The sequence below is a fragment of the Ipomoea triloba genome, chromosome 3 (genome assembly GCF_003576645.1).
Source record: "Ipomoea triloba cultivar NCNSP0323 chromosome 3, ASM357664v1".
NCBI lineage: Eukaryota > Viridiplantae > Streptophyta > Magnoliopsida > Solanales > Convolvulaceae > Ipomoea > Ipomoea triloba.
Genome location: NC_044918.1, coordinates 3757249 through 3774881, shown reverse-complemented (window position 1 = coordinate 3774881; position 17633 = coordinate 3757249). Strand labels below are relative to the sequence as shown.

Sequence of the window (17633 nt, the reverse complement as noted above, 5' to 3'; positions counted from 1 at the left end):
TAGTGTTCACGCAGAAATTAAAAGTGAAAGCGTCAAATACCAAGAGATAGTCTTCTCTATACCTTCATGATTGAGAGATAATGTCATGCATTCAATTTTCTCTTTGTATATGCAGTTATTTATTTTGTCAAGTATCTTGTGATCGGATGACATCACTATTATTTTTCATAAGGAATGTAAAAGTTCTGCATTATGTTCACAAAAGAGGTTAAGCAATTACGTCCATTATTGCATGCGCCTAGGTCTACGAGGAGAGTATGACTCTATTATTATTTTTTTTTTATTTTTTTTTTTAGAAAAATGGTAACATTCGTTAATTCAAATTCGACGAGAGAGCATTACAAATGAAGGAGGGAGGATTGACAAACCACTCCGAGCAATCAGACAAAAAAATAGTATGTTTGGCTATTAAATGGACAGCCTGATTCACAAATCGCTTAATAAAAGATAAACTATCATGAGTGAACAAACTCATCAAGTTTTTTATTTCAATTAACACAACAACATGAAAGGAGGAATCACTCAACATTGAGTTAATCCCTGGGACCACCTGTAAGGATCCGTCTCTATGATAATTTTGTCAAAGAGTATGACTCTATTATTAATGTTGTTGTTTTGTGTTAAAAGGCTACATTATATTCATTTGTGTGCGTATAAGAGTTTGGTAGTGTGATCGAATGAAAAGGTTACATCTGTATATTATGCGTACAAGATTTTGGCAATAAGTTGGTCTTATGTGCACACTCACACCTACACTCAATAACGTGACCTATAAAATACTACTCCGTATATGCAATTAGGTTAACAGCATGATATAAAAAGATGTGTACAAAACATAAGCGTACTATATTCTATTGTATAGTTTCTGTAGACAAAGTAGGTTGTACATGAAAAATTAATTTGTATTTCTATAACAATCAATTACAAAAATAGGAATACAATGACAATTCTTGTATCAATTGAACTGCCAAAATGGTGATGAATTATTAAAGTGGCAATCTCTCATTCAAGTTACAACCAATAAGGGGGCAATGCCAACCAATTTGGTTGGACAACTTACTTCGTAATTATATGGTTTTAAGTTTGACTTTCGGTCAGAGTTATTTGTTGACCTTCTTAGTTTGAACATGTCAATGGGCAATCTAGGTTTGTTTACCTCATTTTGGTCATTTCCCAGTTAAGGTCACAAGGTGAGTTTCACTAAGAGCGCATGCAAGTGCAATTTTCTTGCACTATACTAATTGTTTGAAATCCCTTAATTAAGACATGGGAGTATGAAACTTGGGAATCAAAATGTGTGATTAATACATTTGTCTTTAAAAGTATTACGTTTTGTCTTATAAGTAACAAACACATTATTCCTAATTAGTATTACATTCATATATTATATTGATTCGACCCAACCCATCTCACAGATAAGAATTTGTGAGATAGTCTCACACAAGTGTGACGCTTCGTTAAATTATACTTTATTGTAATTGTTATTAACTACTTGTGATTAATTCAAATTATACCATAAATTAATAAATAATATATGCAATGAAAAATGTATTTACATAATATATTTTGGACGGAAGTATCCTTCAATTATATTTTATTTTCTGAGTCACACCATCTCATCTCTTTCTCTTCTCTCTTACACTCTTACCACTATAAGAATTAAGACATTTAGTGACAAATATTTTGTGATACTTCATAATTTAGTCACAAATAATACTCTTTTTGTGACAAAAAAATAGTTTGTCATTATTGTTTGTGATAATTGTGATAACTTTTTTTGATCACGAATAGTATGGTAATTGTGTTAACTAAGTATTTGTTACAAATACGTTGCCAATATTACTAGAATTATAGTGTCATAACCTAAGTTATCACTATTTGTTGTCACTAAATATATGTGCATATTGGCGGCATTATAATTATGACGGGAATCAAAGTAATTGCGACAAAATATATTATGGACACAAAATTTGGTACTTTTTGTGATAAATAGTTGTAGGTCACTCTTTTTTTTTTTTTTAATATTATTTGTAATAACTTTTTTAGGCAATAAAAGTACCATTATAAATGAGATACGATTGTGACAAAAAATATTATTATTATTGTCACTCATATTGTTATTTTTGTGATGAAATTGTTACAACTATTTGTGACACTCTACAATTCAAAATCAAAAATCACTAAATTGTAATAATAATTATTTTGACTTCAAATTTTGTCACTAATAAGTCTCCTTCAATTATATTTTATTTTCAAAGTCACACCATCTCTCTCTCTTTCTCTTCTCTCTTACACTCTTACATACGTAATGATGCCAATAATGAACCTCTTGACCCCAACGGCATGAAAAATGATCTATATGATAGGACTTCAGTTCTCATTGAAAACGCCATTCAACTTCAATCTATAAATTTAGTTTATTTCATATATTATATTACTATATTTATTATTGTTTACATGAATCATGAAATAATTAATTATAGGTGGTGATTGGGATACACGAAATGTGTACTGTACGAATAGTCCAAATTTAGTAGTAGTGAGTATTGACTTCTCGACCTCCCAAATGAGGAATCCAATCTTTGGGGTTTGTTTCCGGTCACAAAAATGTCAGTTCAGTCACTACCTACTGTTTTGAGAGTCAAATAAGTGTTTGTCACGTGTTATGATCGATTTAACTTGTTTGTAGTAGTTTGTCAGAATTTTGTAATTTTAGTCCCATGACATTTAAGAATTAATCTACGATTTTCAAACTTTGTAATTTTAGTTCACGGTTTTTTTTTTTGGGTTACAAAAATGGTCCTTCCAGCAGCTTTTCAGTCAACTACTCGCCGAAAAAAAAACCGACGAATTTTTCGATAATTTTTGTCGGGAAAAATATCCGGCAGAATTTCCATTAATTTCTCGCCGGAAAAAATTCACCTTTCAAGTAAAATTAATTATCCTTTATTAATAAATAAATAAATAAATATGTATATAAAAGATATACAAAGTTTATATATATATATATATAAAAGATATACAAAGTTATAATATAACTATAGTACTACAAAGAATAAAAATGTGTTATCAATTTATCATAGCATAATACTTTTAATAATGTACACACACACACACACACACACACACACACACATATATATATATATATATATATATATATATATATATTTATTTATTTATTTATTTATTTATTTACAACAATATCAACGTCTCTTTCAACTCAAATAACCACGTAAAGAAAAATAATGGTGTTAGCAATTTAGGCATGTGAAAAATCAAAAGGCCAAAACCAGCTGGATGGTCCTAATATTTTCTAGAATCTGGACCATAGTTTAGTTGATGACTTGATGCAATAATTAATAATTGGTAAGTATGTTACGTTGTTGTTGTTTGGGTAAGCTTACCTGTTTAATAATGCACACAACTACTTTGACATTTGACCTAGTCAATCTTTATTATCCTCCGATTCTTTATTACTTTACTTTTAAGTTTTAAAAGTTAACCTACATAATATTTATAATTTTAAACAATTTTTTTACATCTATGAAATTCGAACATATATATCTTCATATATATTATATAATATAATATAATATAACAATAACAATAATAATAATAATAATAATAATAATAATGTTTATTATTATTATAAACAATAAAAGTTTAAAAAAAATTAAAAATCCATATATGCTAAAAGTTATAACAGGAAAAAGTTTTGAAAGGCTTGCATTTAGGTGAAATAACAGGGGGGAAAATTATAAAATTTGACGTGACAAATTGCAATAAATGACGAGAAAAGGACGTGACCAAATTTTATTCGGATTGAAATTGACTGTGAATAGGGGAGATGTACCAATAATTGTCAAAGTTCTATTAGGCATACTATCAAATTCTACTTTCTTAATTTAATAAATAAAGATTGATTATTTTTATCATGTGGGTTCACAGAAAAGTGTTTACATCAATAACTTGGATGAGGGAGTAAAAGTTGAGAATATAAAATGGAAATCCACCAAGAATTTTCTTAATTGTGATGCACAAAGAATGAAAATACTACTTCTACTCCTAATTTTTACTAACTCTCACAAAATTTTGATGTTGATATTTTGTTTGAAACCCACAAAATGAAGATAACTAATCATACATTATCACATTAAAGAATAAAAGTGAGAGATCAGAGTAAAAATATGAAGTACATATAGTGCAATTCCATAAAGAACAATGTTACTATACCCTAAACCCTAAATCCTAAAATTACTAGGGTGTGTTTGGTTGGTGGGTTTAGGAATAAGGAATGGGTATAAAAGTGATTGCTAGTGTTTGGTTGATAGGTTTTGTGAATGCTATTATGGGTTTGGAATATCCCATTAATGAGAAAATCTATACACTTATTAAATAAGGGTTTCATTTTCCTTCATCCTTTCTTCCCCAACTATTAATAATCATTCCCATTCCACCGAACTACCAAACATGTTAAATACTTTTACCAAAACCCATTACCATTACCATGTATTTGATACCCATTCCAATTTCGATTTCCATATGCGAACTAAACGCACCATAAAAAAAAAAAAAAAGAAAAAATTGATTTAACTACGAATAAACTATTTACTTTTGAGTCAATTTCTGAGCTGAAAGGCTGTCGGCAAACTTAAGACTTGGGCTACAAAGACTGACCCACAGCATTATTATTAGAAATTAATGGACACGAGTATGATTGGTTGCTCATATAGTCATATACAGTCCATTCCCTTTTTTGCAGAAACCAAAGCACATTAAAAATTTAAAATCAAGACAGTTTACTAATTACTAGTGTAGTAGACAGACAGTCACAGATAAACTGATGAATAGTAAATTAAAGAGTTAATACCACAAATGGTCCTCTTACTATTGGGCTAGTACTCCTTTTAGTCCCTGACTTTCAATTCGACCACAAATGGTCCCCTGACTTTCATTTTTGACCATCAATAGTCATTTGTTAAAATTTCTGTTAAATAGGTGTTAAATCTAGGGGTATTATCGTCAAATTGATTAATATTATTATGATTACTTCTTTTTGAGAATTATATGACAACATAATTAATTTCAAACATTAAGTTAATAAATATAAAAACAAAATGGACGTGACAAATTACATAAATGAACAAATTAAATAAAAATTCATGATTAATGGTCGCAATTTGTACTTGATTAATTATATTAATTCAACGATGGCGGCCTTCAGTTATGTCCCAAACAAAATGTTTGATCAATTAATGAAAAACGAAAACTATTAATCGGCCATGTTTGAACAACCATGAAAATGATGGAAGCAAGGTTTTTGAAAAAAAAAATTCTTCTATTTTAATCTTTTGGTTAAATTAAAATAGATAGCTCTAATATTAAATCTTCATTTTGTAGGCATAATTACGAGAATAAGGTGTATTGTCTTTTTATTTAGGAGTATTTATATTTGTTAATTGTTTCAATTATGCTTGTTGGTGAAAAATTCTAAACATTTTTATTTTATGACCATTATATATATCAATTTGACGATAATACACATAGATTTAACACCTATTTAACATAAATTTTAACAGAGGACCATTGTGGACTGCGGTCCCAAAACGACGTCGTTTCAGTAAGTGGGAGACGGATCCCGTAATTGACACTACAGTTCATCTCAAAAGATACTGCTACCTTACATTTGTTTTGATATTATCGAATGAAACTGTAGTTATATCGAAATGTAACTGTAGTTGTGTTGAAATGTAACTGCAGTGTATATGAAAAGATACTTAATAACAGTTTCACATTTGTGCTTTTTATATTATCGAATGAAACTATAGTTATATCAAAATGTAACTGTAGTTGTGTTGAAATGTAACTGCAGTTGTGTTGAAATGTAACTGAAGTTGTGTTGAAATGTAACTGCAGTATATATGAACTGAAAGTGAGTGGCGCGAATTCATCCGTATGTTTTCATTAAATCAAAACGACGTCGTTTTGGGACCGCGGTCCACAATGCATTGTGGACCACGGTCCACGATATAATTTGCGGACTATTTGTGGTAAAAAATGAAAGTTAGAGGACCATTTGTGGTCGAATTGAAAGTCGAGGACTAAAATGAGTATTACCCCAATAGTCAGAGGACCATTTGTGGTATTAACTCTAAATTTAATAGGTCACAACATTTTAGAAAAAGTATATCTAATTATCCATATATATATTTGATGAAGGCCAAGGATAGTATGATACAGGTGTAATTAGTGGGGAGCGAATATATACTAAATTCAATGATGTAGATATTATATTAATGTAATATTTTTTTCTTTTACTCATAATCTATACTATTAGGGTGTGTTTGGTTGACATGCTTTGGTATAAAGTATGGGTATCAAAGTGATTGTTATTGTTTGATTGATATGTTTTTAGAATACTACTATGGGTTTGAAATACCACATTAATTGAAAAATACATACCCTTATTAAATAAGGGTTTCATTTCTCTTCCTCTTTTCCTCCCCAACTATTAATAATCATTCATATTCCACCCTACTACCAAACATACAAAATACTTTCACCAAAACTCATTATCCTTACCAAGTATTTGATACACATACCAATTCCGATTTTCATGTGCGAACCAAACACACCCTTAATAAAAACAAAATCCCCAATTTTAACTCCCGCCCAAAACACTCCTATATTATTAAGGTTTGCCTAATATTGTAAAATATGGTAATACAGTTCCTATTTGTAATAATTATACATTAAAATATGGTAATACAATTCCTAATAAAATATATTCTTTCCTACGTTTCTATTCGTAATACAATTCTAGATTAAAATTATTAATCGTAATAATACAATACATATATTATTTCTCAGCAATGCAATCTATACTTCTATACTATTAATAAAAACAAAATCTTCAATTTTAACTTCCCGCCCAAAATCTCAACACTTATTGTTCTTCGATTTGCGCACTGCATAAATACTGTTCCAATAACCCCATTTAACATAAGCAACTTTCCCCTCTCTCTCTCTCTCCTACGGTCCTACCCTCTCTTTCCTCCATGTAGGCAAACAATATTCCAAAAACCAATAATAAACCTTTGATGTAGATACTCATGTGCTTTGTTATTTCTTTCTTACGTCGGTTATGAATATTATTCATGCATAGTGTCAATAAAAACTATTATCATTTTTTACCGGTCTTATTTATATTTCTACCCGATTTATGAAAATTATGCTTCACTCACTCAAAAATTTATTTCAAGACTACATTCGCCTCTTTTATTGTTAAACAGGTAGAACTCATAAAATGACATAATACGGAGTAATTTTTTTATAGGGTTTTTGCATCATTGCAAGTGCCAAACAATAATGTGTGTAAGAATTTGCCATTTGTAAATTAATTAAAGACACTGTTCTGAGATGTATATTTTTGCTTCAATTTCAAGATGCCTTGAAGTTGAGAGGACAATTTGGTCCATTATTAAAGACTTTTTTTGTGAGAAGTCTATTTTTGCTTCATTTCAAGATGTCTTGAAGTTGAGAGCACAATTTGCTGTACGTGGTCACTATTCACTCGGCAGAACAACTTTTAACACGAATTTATTGAACGTGCAAATAATGGTTTTGTCGTGTGTAGTAGTTTTAGATGCATCATGTTTGTCGTATATTATGCTCCGAAATAACAATTGTTTAGAATATTTTATATGATTAAGAAATTAAACTTTTTTTTTAAATTGGCTGTTTCAAATATTGAAATTGATGAATTTGTAATTGGTATTAGATACTTAATAATCGAAACGGATTTAGTAAATATAGTCTCTCTGCCTAATAATTAATGGTTTTAATGATTTAAATATTTCCACAAATGACGATTTCCCTAGGCTAGCTCCTGTGCCTCTCGAAGCGAACGCGGGTAGACCCAGACCGTTAAATGGACGGAGAAAGACCCGATAAATTTACCAAAAAAAAATAAATCAGATCTACCATGAAATTGGATATTCAAAGATTTAAAAAAAAAAATAACAAGCATCGAAAATATGTAATAGGAAGTTAGGTCGCAAGTATTTGTTTGGCTCTCGGAAAATATTCCTTAAATATTGAGACAGAATAAAAGGCAAATTAAAGAGTTTATTCCAACACACTGAGATGCATGTAATGAATGAAAGAACATCCGACATGAGCAAGAGTTATACCATGAACTCATTCAGGTTCACCTTGCGAGAGAGACACAGTCACAATTGTAAGCATAAATATAATATAAATATAAATGTGCAGTCCAACTATCAGCTTAGACTTTTAGTTGGATGGAGCACATGATTTAATTTGGTATCAGAGCCATGTAAAAGGTCATGAGTTCGAATCTCCGCGCCACCCGAAAAAAAGACTATGGTCTACGTGTTGCTTGGAGCCCATCAAAGTCAATCGGCCCGCACGCGTGTAAGCATAAATGTGCTTTTAGTTGGATGGAGCACATGATTTAATTTTACATACTAATTTTACATACTAAATCTCTGTTATACATCCTAGCTACTTTCTCAAAGCCTCCACTGAGGCTTAAACCCACTCTCATGCCTCCACTGAGGCTTAAACCCACTCCTATCATCCATGTGGGAGTGTTAACTCGGACACTGGGTGCCACTAGACCACAAGGTCTATATATATATATATGTGTGTGTGTGTGTGTGTGTGTGTGTGTGTGTGTGTGTGTATGTATATGTATATGTATATATATGATACATATATACATATATATACATATACATACATATACATATATATACACATAGAGTTAGGATCATATGAGATCACTTGTTCAGGTAAGATCGTAAGATCAGATCTTGTGCATCCATTTAATAATTTAATGGTCTAGATTGATTTAAGATGCTAAGTTGAAGTGTGTGCGAACGGTAATAAAATGTGTGCTAATGGTGATTAAATGTGTGCAAACGGTGATTAAATGTGTGCAAACGGTGATTGATGTACAAGATTTGATCTCAAAATTTTTTAATGGTCTAGATTGATTAAGATTTCAAGTTGAAGTGTGTGCGAACCGTGATTAAATGTGTGCGAACAAAGTGTGTGTGTGTCAATCAATCTAGACCATTAAAAAGTATTAAATGGATGCACAAGATGTGATCTCATGACCTTACCTAAGCAAGTGGTCTCACTGGAACCCTACCCTATATACATATACATATATATACATATACATACATATACATATATATACATATACATATATATACATATATATACATATACACATATATATATATGTATATAATTAGTTATTTTTTTATAAAATATTTGATTCCAGTTCTTGTTTACTACCCAACAAATGCTCTATTTTTCTTAAAACTCATTGGATTAATTACTAATTATTTGATTCTTAATTCACTCCTAATTCTCATGTCCCAAATAGTGGTGGAGCCATAAACCTTCTTCAGTGGGGGCGAAAGATTAAAATTAACGAGATATTTTGAAAAAAATAAAAATAAAAAACTTAGATACCGAATCATAAATATTGTTGACTAGTGATGAAAAATTAAAATACATCAAGATAAAAAATATTTAGAACAAAATATAAAACATAATTAATTTGGTAAAAAATACAATTGAAAGTTAAACTAGGTGTTGTAGGCTTTGAACACTACCCATTTCATGCTATATTATGACCCTACCATCTAAGCCAACTTAACATTTGTTCAATTGTTAGTATAATTAGTATATATACATTATATGGAGTGGGGGAGTGGGAGCAGCTTGCCCTACTGGCTACTGCCCCCATTGTGACTCTGCCAATGGTCCCAATTAACCGCCCTCAATCAATACCTTGCTTGGTCACCCACCCACATGAAAGCTCTCTTTTGCCCCGTTGAGGTAGTTCAAATTGTTGTCCAATCAATGTTTAATTTTACTATTAACGGTAGGTAGGGTGTGAGTTTAAACCCCATTGGAAACATGAGGAGTTACTAGGAGGACATTAATCAATCAATGGTAGTAAGTAAGACCTCTTGTGGTCAAAAGTGTAGAGGTGGTAGGAATTGAAACCCGGAATCATTTGAATAACTCAAAATTTACCTTTTTATGTATCTTAGGACGAGTACATGTAAATTTACGATATAGTCCAGCAAAATTTAAAAATTTGGGTTATTAAATAAAAAAAAAATAAAAAATGAAGGCTCCGTATTCGGCAAGAATCAGTCCCTACTCCCTACTCCATATTCATTCAAAATACTAGAGAGTACAGAGTAACATGCAACTTTAAATGTGGAAATGAACGTGCAATTAATTATTTGTCCACATATAATAAAACTACAAATTCAGTGACGGTTTTCTTCATTATGTTTCAAAATAATAATTGTGTCATTTTTCAGGGTCCACCTTGAATATATGTGGTCAAGATTGCTAGCTGCTTTTTAGGGTCGAAAAAAATGATTTGACATTGTTTTAATAATTGGGGAAAGAAACATGAAACCTACAAACACAATGATGTTTTACTTTTATAACATTTCAAAATAATGACTTATGAGCCAACAATTATGTAATGTGATGACACTTCTATTATCACTCTAAATAAATGGTCACATGATAAGAATCAAGTGTTTCGCAAAAAAAAAAAAAAGACTTATTATGAGTGGCATTTTTCAAGGTTAGCTGGCAAATTTACTGTGGATCATGATTCACGTTGCAAGATGGACCACTAATAAATATTAATTTTTAGTATGCTAAATGTTTATTTTTAATATATTAAATATTCTTTTTTAAATAATATACTGAAAATAAACTTTTAATATATTAAAAATAAAAATTCAATACGCTAAAAATGAATTTGTATATCAGCGGTACATATTGTAATGTAAAACATGGTCCACAATATAATAATTGTACATAATCAACGTGCAGTTAGGGTTGCCACACATGCAAGGCCTTCAAAAATTGGAGACCCATTATAGATAATTTATTATTTTTATAGATTGTAATTATGTTTCTAGAGTTAATAGACTCATTTTATAATATCTTGGTAAGAATAATAATTATTATAAAAGGAATTTAGACACGTTCACAGAATGAACACAAATGGAACAAATTTGTGGTCCGTTTGGGGGTGGGGGCAATTGAAATGCTGAAGAAATGAAAGGTGCTTTTTTTCTTCTTTTTTTTTTTTCATTTTATTTGTGGTATGCATGTTATTATAATTATAATTTTTTTATAATTAATTATTATAATGAAAATAAAAATTAGTATTTTATAAATATTAAAAATAAAATTGTTATTTTATTTACAAAATTTTAATCACTTTTTTTTTAAAGAGAAAATGGTCAAATAAGCCTCTAAATTTTACTCAAGAAGTCAATTAGGCGCTTAAACTTCTAAAAGTTGCAATTAAACCCACAAACAATATGTTATTTTGAAGCAATGAAACTCACAAACCTGTTGGTGACCTGTAATTGCAGGTTAATTAGGGTTCCGACCAACTCCGGTGAATGTCCAACCAAATTCCGGCAATCCATGTCCAAACGGTCGCCGGTCGCTTTGGTCACCTTCTCCAAACGTGACGGACGATAATTTGACGGTCGCCGGTCGATGGTATTTGACATGGATTTCTAGAATTATGTTGGACGTTCACCGGAGGTTCGCCGGAATTGGCCAAAACCTTAGGTGGCCTGCAATTACAAGTCATCAACAGATTGTTGGGTTTCATTGCTTCAAAATAACATGCATATTTGTGAGTTTAATTGCAACTTTTGAAAGTTTAAGAACATAATTGACTTATTGAGTAAAGTTTAAGGGCTTATTTGATCATTTTCCCCTTATTTTTTTTCTATGATTTATATAATTGGTAGACAAAAATGACATTTTTTTTCTATTTATATTTATTATATAATTTTAAAATTAATAAAATTTATTGATGATAATTACGAATCATATTTGAAAGAAAAATCATTAATATTGACATGACATTAATTTGTCCAAATTCATTAACGTGACATGAACATTTGAAAAATTTACGGAGAAATATATTTTTAAAATAATTATAAATTATTTTTATTATTTAATTTGTTATTAAAAAATATAATGTAGTGGCATAATAGTGCTTATTTTGATATGACAATGTTATGTAATTAATAATCCATGTTTCGTTCAAATAATAAATTCTTTAACTTTAGATGATATATTGTATCTAAAATGACCTAAAAGGGCATAAATATAGTGTGCTAATTTTCGGTCCAACCAAACACAAAAATATGATTCATTCTAGAATCTTATGTTTATTCCCTTGTGAACCAAATAGTAAAATAGCATTACTATTATATTCCTTCTTATTCCATTAATAATAAAATTTTATTATATTTCCTTTACTTTTATTCTTTGAACCAAACATCGCGTTAGAGTCTTTGTTTTGTTAAATAAAAATAAAAATAAAAAAAGATGAAAAAAGTACATCTACATTGTATATACACACATACGATACCATTATCTATCTAAAAAAAAACCAAGGACTAACCTTGATTTACACAATGTTTTTAGATTTTTTTTTTTTGATATTCAAAAAAAAAAAAAATCTAAAAACATTGTGTAAATCAAGGTTAGTCCTTGGTTTTTGTCCATTTCTCTTTCCTAATAAAGTTATATGGTGTACTTTAGATGTACAATGCATTATTATTGTATTATTATTGGACATAATTGTCTTTATATCGTTATATCTCGATCTGTTACTATTTAATAAATTATAATATTGATGGTTAAATAAATAAAAATTATAATGCACCCTTATAATGATCATACATAGTGTAAAGATTATAAATTAATTATTTTTAATGATTTTGCATCAATTGTATTTATAACTGTAAATTATATGTAACTCAAAATTTTTTAATTAAATGTGACAATTGATTTTTTTTAATCAAAATGTGACAATTGATTAAGTTTTTTAAAAGAAAAAGTTATTCCTAAGAAGCATAACACTTAAGCCCCTATGTATAGTTATTTAGCCCATAAGTATTACGAAGAGCGAGGCAACCTCAGCTAAATTAGTTTGACAATTGGCTTGCATCATAAGTTGCAAGTTTGAATTTTGGATTTATTTAGTCATCCATTTTACTAATCAAACTTGTTGTAACATGTTAAAAGTTTGTATTTAATGGTGTTAGTAATTTTTTTTACTTTTTATAGTACAAAGGTGAGTTAATTCATTTTTTGTTGTCATAGATTTATAGATGTCAACCCAATTTTATTTATTTTTCTTTCAAAACATCCCTTTGGTCCTAGTATTATTGTGGCATGACAGTTTTTTGTCCTCCGTCAAAAAGTCTATTTAAATAGCATTAAATACAAGGGCATTTTGATATTTTTCAATTCTAAGGGTGTGTTTGGAAAGTAGGAAAATGACTTCTGGAAAATGAGTCATTTTTCAGAAAATGAGTTCATTTTCGGTGTTTGGATGTACTCTGGAAAACTGTCTGTGTGTGTATTTTTATTATTTTATTCAAAATATAAAAATATATAAACTGATAATATTTATTAGAAATTAGAAATAATTTTTTTTTTAACAAAAAACGTCACACGAAACCATTTTCCGGAAAAATGAGCTCATTTTCCGTGGTCAACGGAAAATGTTTTCCGTTGACCACATTTTCCGGATGTTGCCAAACACCAAAAGCCCGGAAAATGATTTTCGAAAATCATTTTCCGGGTTACCAAACACATCCTAAGTGTTAATTCGTTTTCCTTTTTTTGGTTATAAATTTATATGTGTACCGTCATTCCATTTTTAGTCTTTTTTTTTTTTCCAAAACATCCACGCTGGTCTTAGCATTATTATGATATGACCATTTTTTGTCCTACTTCAGTAAACATGTTTAAATGACATTAAAATGACGTTATTAAACACTCGAAATTCTCCTTTTGTCTTGGTAATAGAACAATACACAAGTTCTATATCTTTAAAAAACTATATACACTGATCAATGATCATATATTTATTGATAATATAAATAATCCATAATTTATTCATATCATAATGTAGAAAAAACTGCTACCTATTCATAAACTATTGCAAAATTAGAAAAGTATCTCATACACTATTGCAAAATTCAAGTCTAGTGCATAAATTTACTTCATAAAAATTCACAAGATTTAACTCTAAAAAGTAAAATAAAAATTTACTACAAATTCAATATTGGGATAAAAATCATAAAATGATACCAAATATTATACCAACTGCACCAGGTAATGCCTAAAGGCAGAGGTACCCATCATGTGACAGCTTTATATTCAGCAGGAACCAACCCAGCCCCTCCATGATTGTACTTTGTGCAAATTATGGTGCTCGAAGATAACCAAAAATACATTTTTAATATACTAAAAGCATATTATTTGTGTACTAAATGTATATTATATAAAATAATATATTTTTAATACCAAAATAATATATTTTTTCTGAATACAATGTACATTTTTACTATACTAAAAGTACATTATTTGATAATATGGTACACAGATGGTTCGTACAATAATAATTGCTCCATGATTGTTGGAGATTTGTTGTTTTCAAAAAATAAATAAATAAATAAATTTCAATCTCACAGCATAAGTATCAATCCCAACACTCTAAGTTGTATCCCATAATTAAAGTTTGCAACTTTAATTAGGTTGTTTCAGTTGAACAGCTCAAGTGTAAGGATTACTTGCACCCACTAGAGGGTACTATTTTTTGTAACAAATTTTTATTCTTCTGGGCTTTACTAGTACTGTTAGTGTTATAAGGAGCTGAAATGGTGGACTTTTCTTCTCCATAAGTGGGGAATAGAATGAAGCTTTGAAACGTGACATTGTTTTTGGCTGCATTTATTCATCTTTCTGGTAATTTATATGGTGTTTATGTCTCCCTGGCTTTCACATTGTAGTGGGTTTTTGTTAGGTTTATCTGCCTGCATATTTTCATTTTTCATATGCGTAAATCAATTCCAAGTTAATTAAACCCGTTTCTCGTGAAAATCAAGTCTTTAAAAATTTGGGTCTGAGCTCAAGTTTGAAAATTTATGCTTTCCATTTTTCAGAATCTTGTGAACCCTAGGATTCCTCAAGAAAATCTTGATGGCATTCTTGGATTTGTTTATGGTGGCACTGATGCCGGTTCTGAAAACACTGATCATTACGGCCATTGGATTGGTTCTTGCGTTTGATCGTGTGGATATCTTGGGGGCATCTTCAAGGCACCATTTGAACAATGTAAGCCAGCAATCCAATTCTAATTCTAGTCTGCAACATAGGAGGATCAGAACACTTTTTTTTGTTTTTTGTTTTTTGGTTTTTACTAGGTTGTAGCAGAGTTTGTGTTCTAATTTTGTGCTTGGTGGCAGCTTGTGTTTTATGTGTTCACTCCGGCGCTTGTGGCTAGCAGCCTCGGAGAGACAATAACAGCAAGCAGCATAGTTAAATTGTGTGTTCAGTTCTGCTTTCTTTGAATCTGCTAATGTTGTTTTCTGTCTCTTCAATGTTTCATTCAGTTCTGTGTTTTTTTTTCCTTAATCCCCAGATGGTTCATGCCTGTGAACATCCTTCTAACATTCGCCATCGGATCAGCTCTCGGTTGGATCCTAGTCAAGATCACAAGAGCCCCCAGAGAGCTCCATGGTCTTGTAATCAGCTGTTGTGCTGCAGGTACAACGAAACAGCTAAATCAAAAAAATTTGTAGAGTTTCAGGAACCGTCGTGATCATATATAATCTTCGTTTCACAGGGAATTTGGGGAATCTGCTCCTCATCATAATTCCAGAAGTGTGCGAGGAGAAAAACAGCCCGTTTGGAGATTCCACGACGTGCTCTACAAATGGAAAAGCCTATGCATCGCTTTCAATGGCGGTAAGGCACAACGAAAAAACAGAAACTTTTTTTAATACTTATGAAGAACACAGAGATAATAGGTAGTTTGGTTTTGTGATTATTGCAGATAGGGGCTGTTTACATATGGACTTACATATATAACATAATCCGGGCTTATGGAACCCCGCGAAGGGATTCTAGTATTGACATACTCGGTTCTGGCTTCTTAGATAGCTGCAGAGAAGTTTTGCTTTCAAGTCACAGCTTGAAATATGATGAAGATGAAGAAGCTCAAGTAGTATTAGAGGAAGAAGAGGTTGGAAATTGGAATTGGCATTCTTCTCTTTATAACACTTTCGTTTCATTTCATTTACTGTACTTATATGTGGTTTTCGCCATGAACCTCCTCAGAAACCTTCTGCAATGAAGAGGCTTCGACAAAATGTGAAAACGTGGGCCGATAGGATCAACCTAAAAATGATGTTTGCACCCTCCACCATTGCAACAGTATGATCATATATATCCTTTTCGTCTCAGCTTATATCGGTCTAATCTATCCTTGAACTCGATCTTTTTTTTTTTTTCTTCCCCTCGGGTTACAGATAGTTGGGATTGTGATCGGAGTAGTCTCTTTTCTACGAAAGCTGATAATTGTAGACAATGCTCCGCTTCATGTTATTGATAGCTCTGCAGATATGTTGGGGTATATATATATATGAAGCCTATACCATTTCTGTTTTGTTATGTATTTCTCTAGTCATTCACTATGTGATATGTGATCAACTATATATGTTGCAGGGATGCAGCCATACCAGCTATGACACTCATAATTGGAGCAAATCTTCTTAGAGGTTTTTAACTGAACTCTTAAGCTCATAGTGGAACTGTTCATTTACTATTTTAAAAGTCTAAGCTCCAGTTGGACTGCACATTTATGTTTATATATTATTTATGCTCAACAGTCTGGACCGAACTTTGTTAATGTTTAGTCGGGGTGTTACGTTGCAGGGCTAAAGAAATCAGCAGTTGGAGTGTGGGTTGTGATCGGGGTTCAGGTGGTGAGGTTCGTTGTGCTACCTCTATGTGGCATTGGTGTCATCGCTGTGGCTCGCCGTTTTGGGTGGGTGGGATCGGATTCTTTGTACCACTTTGTTCTCTTGTTGCAATATGCGCTTCCTTCTGCCATGAATATAGGTAACTTTCCCCGATTTTTCATTTTCCTTTCTCGATTTTTCGAGTGGGAGAAAACAATACAAGTAAACGTATTCTCTGTTTTCGTTTATATTTTTTCCAGAAAGTTAGAGAGTTTCTTTGGTGAGTAAGAATTGGATTTTGGTGGTAAATTTGCAGGTACAATCACACAGTTGTTTGAGGTTGGGGAGAGTGAGTGTTCAGTGATTATGCTGTGGAACTACTCTGTGGCTTCATTTGCTCTTACTCTTTGGACCGCATATTACATGTGGATTTTGTCTTGAGTTTCTTTTCTTTGTAAAAGTTAAGGAAAATGGAAGAAAGAAGAGAAGGAATATATATAGGGATGAGATCGGGTGCAAAGGAGGTCTCAGGTGAAACATGTTGTGAGATGTGAGCCATCACGTTTTTTTAAAACATTGGTCAATCTGGACGGTTGATTTTTACAAGATCAACGGCTATCACCTGAACACCCCCTCCGCATTTGATCTCTATTATATATATATATATATATATATATATATATATATATATATATATATATATATATGAAAGGAAAAAGTTAAAAAAAAATCTAAAAGGAGAATTAAAAAAAAAAAAAAAAAAAAAAA

General features: G+C 30.8%; 1 protein-coding gene across 3 annotated transcripts; it reads left to right on the top strand.

The window, feature by feature from the left end:
• Positions 1 to 14614: 14614 nt before the first annotated feature.
• LOC116012217 (protein PIN-LIKES 3-like) lies at positions 14615 to 17471 on the top strand. 3 transcript variants are annotated; one of them, XM_031251705.1, is made up of 11 exons: positions 14615 to 14709; positions 15066 to 15237; positions 15369 to 15448; positions 15545 to 15669; positions 15749 to 15870; positions 15959 to 16147; positions 16243 to 16338; positions 16434 to 16534; positions 16630 to 16682; positions 16840 to 17025; positions 17182 to 17471. In XM_031251705.1, the coding sequence occupies exons 2-11, from the start codon at positions 15103 to 15105 to the stop codon at positions 17304 to 17306; spliced, it is 1212 nt and encodes a 403-aa protein (XP_031107565.1). In that variant the 5' UTR covers positions 14615 to 14709; positions 15066 to 15102; the 3' UTR covers positions 17307 to 17471. The 3 variants fall into 3 exon arrangements, with proteins under 3 accessions (XP_031107565.1, XP_031107564.1, XP_031107567.1); XM_031251704.1 differs by having other exon boundaries at positions 14643 to 14868; XM_031251707.1 differs by lacking the exons at positions 14615 to 14709; positions 15369 to 15448 and having other exon boundaries at positions 15097 to 15237.
• The last annotated feature ends 162 nt before the right edge of the window (positions 17472 to 17633 follow it).

Bases quoted from the DNA above. Each gene is read 5' to 3' on its own strand.
- LOC116012217 (XM_031251705.1), top strand. From the start codon at position 15,103: ATGGCATTCTTGGATTTGTTTATGGTGGCACTGATGCCGGTTCTGAAA. The intron at 15,449-15,544 runs GTGTGTTCAGTT...CTTAATCCCCAG, and splicing joins GCAAGCAGCATAGTTAAATT to ATGGTTCATGCCTGTGAACA. The intron at 17,026-17,181 runs GTAACTTTCCCC...GTAAATTTGCAG, and splicing joins TCCTTCTGCCATGAATATAG to GTACAATCACACAGTTGTTT.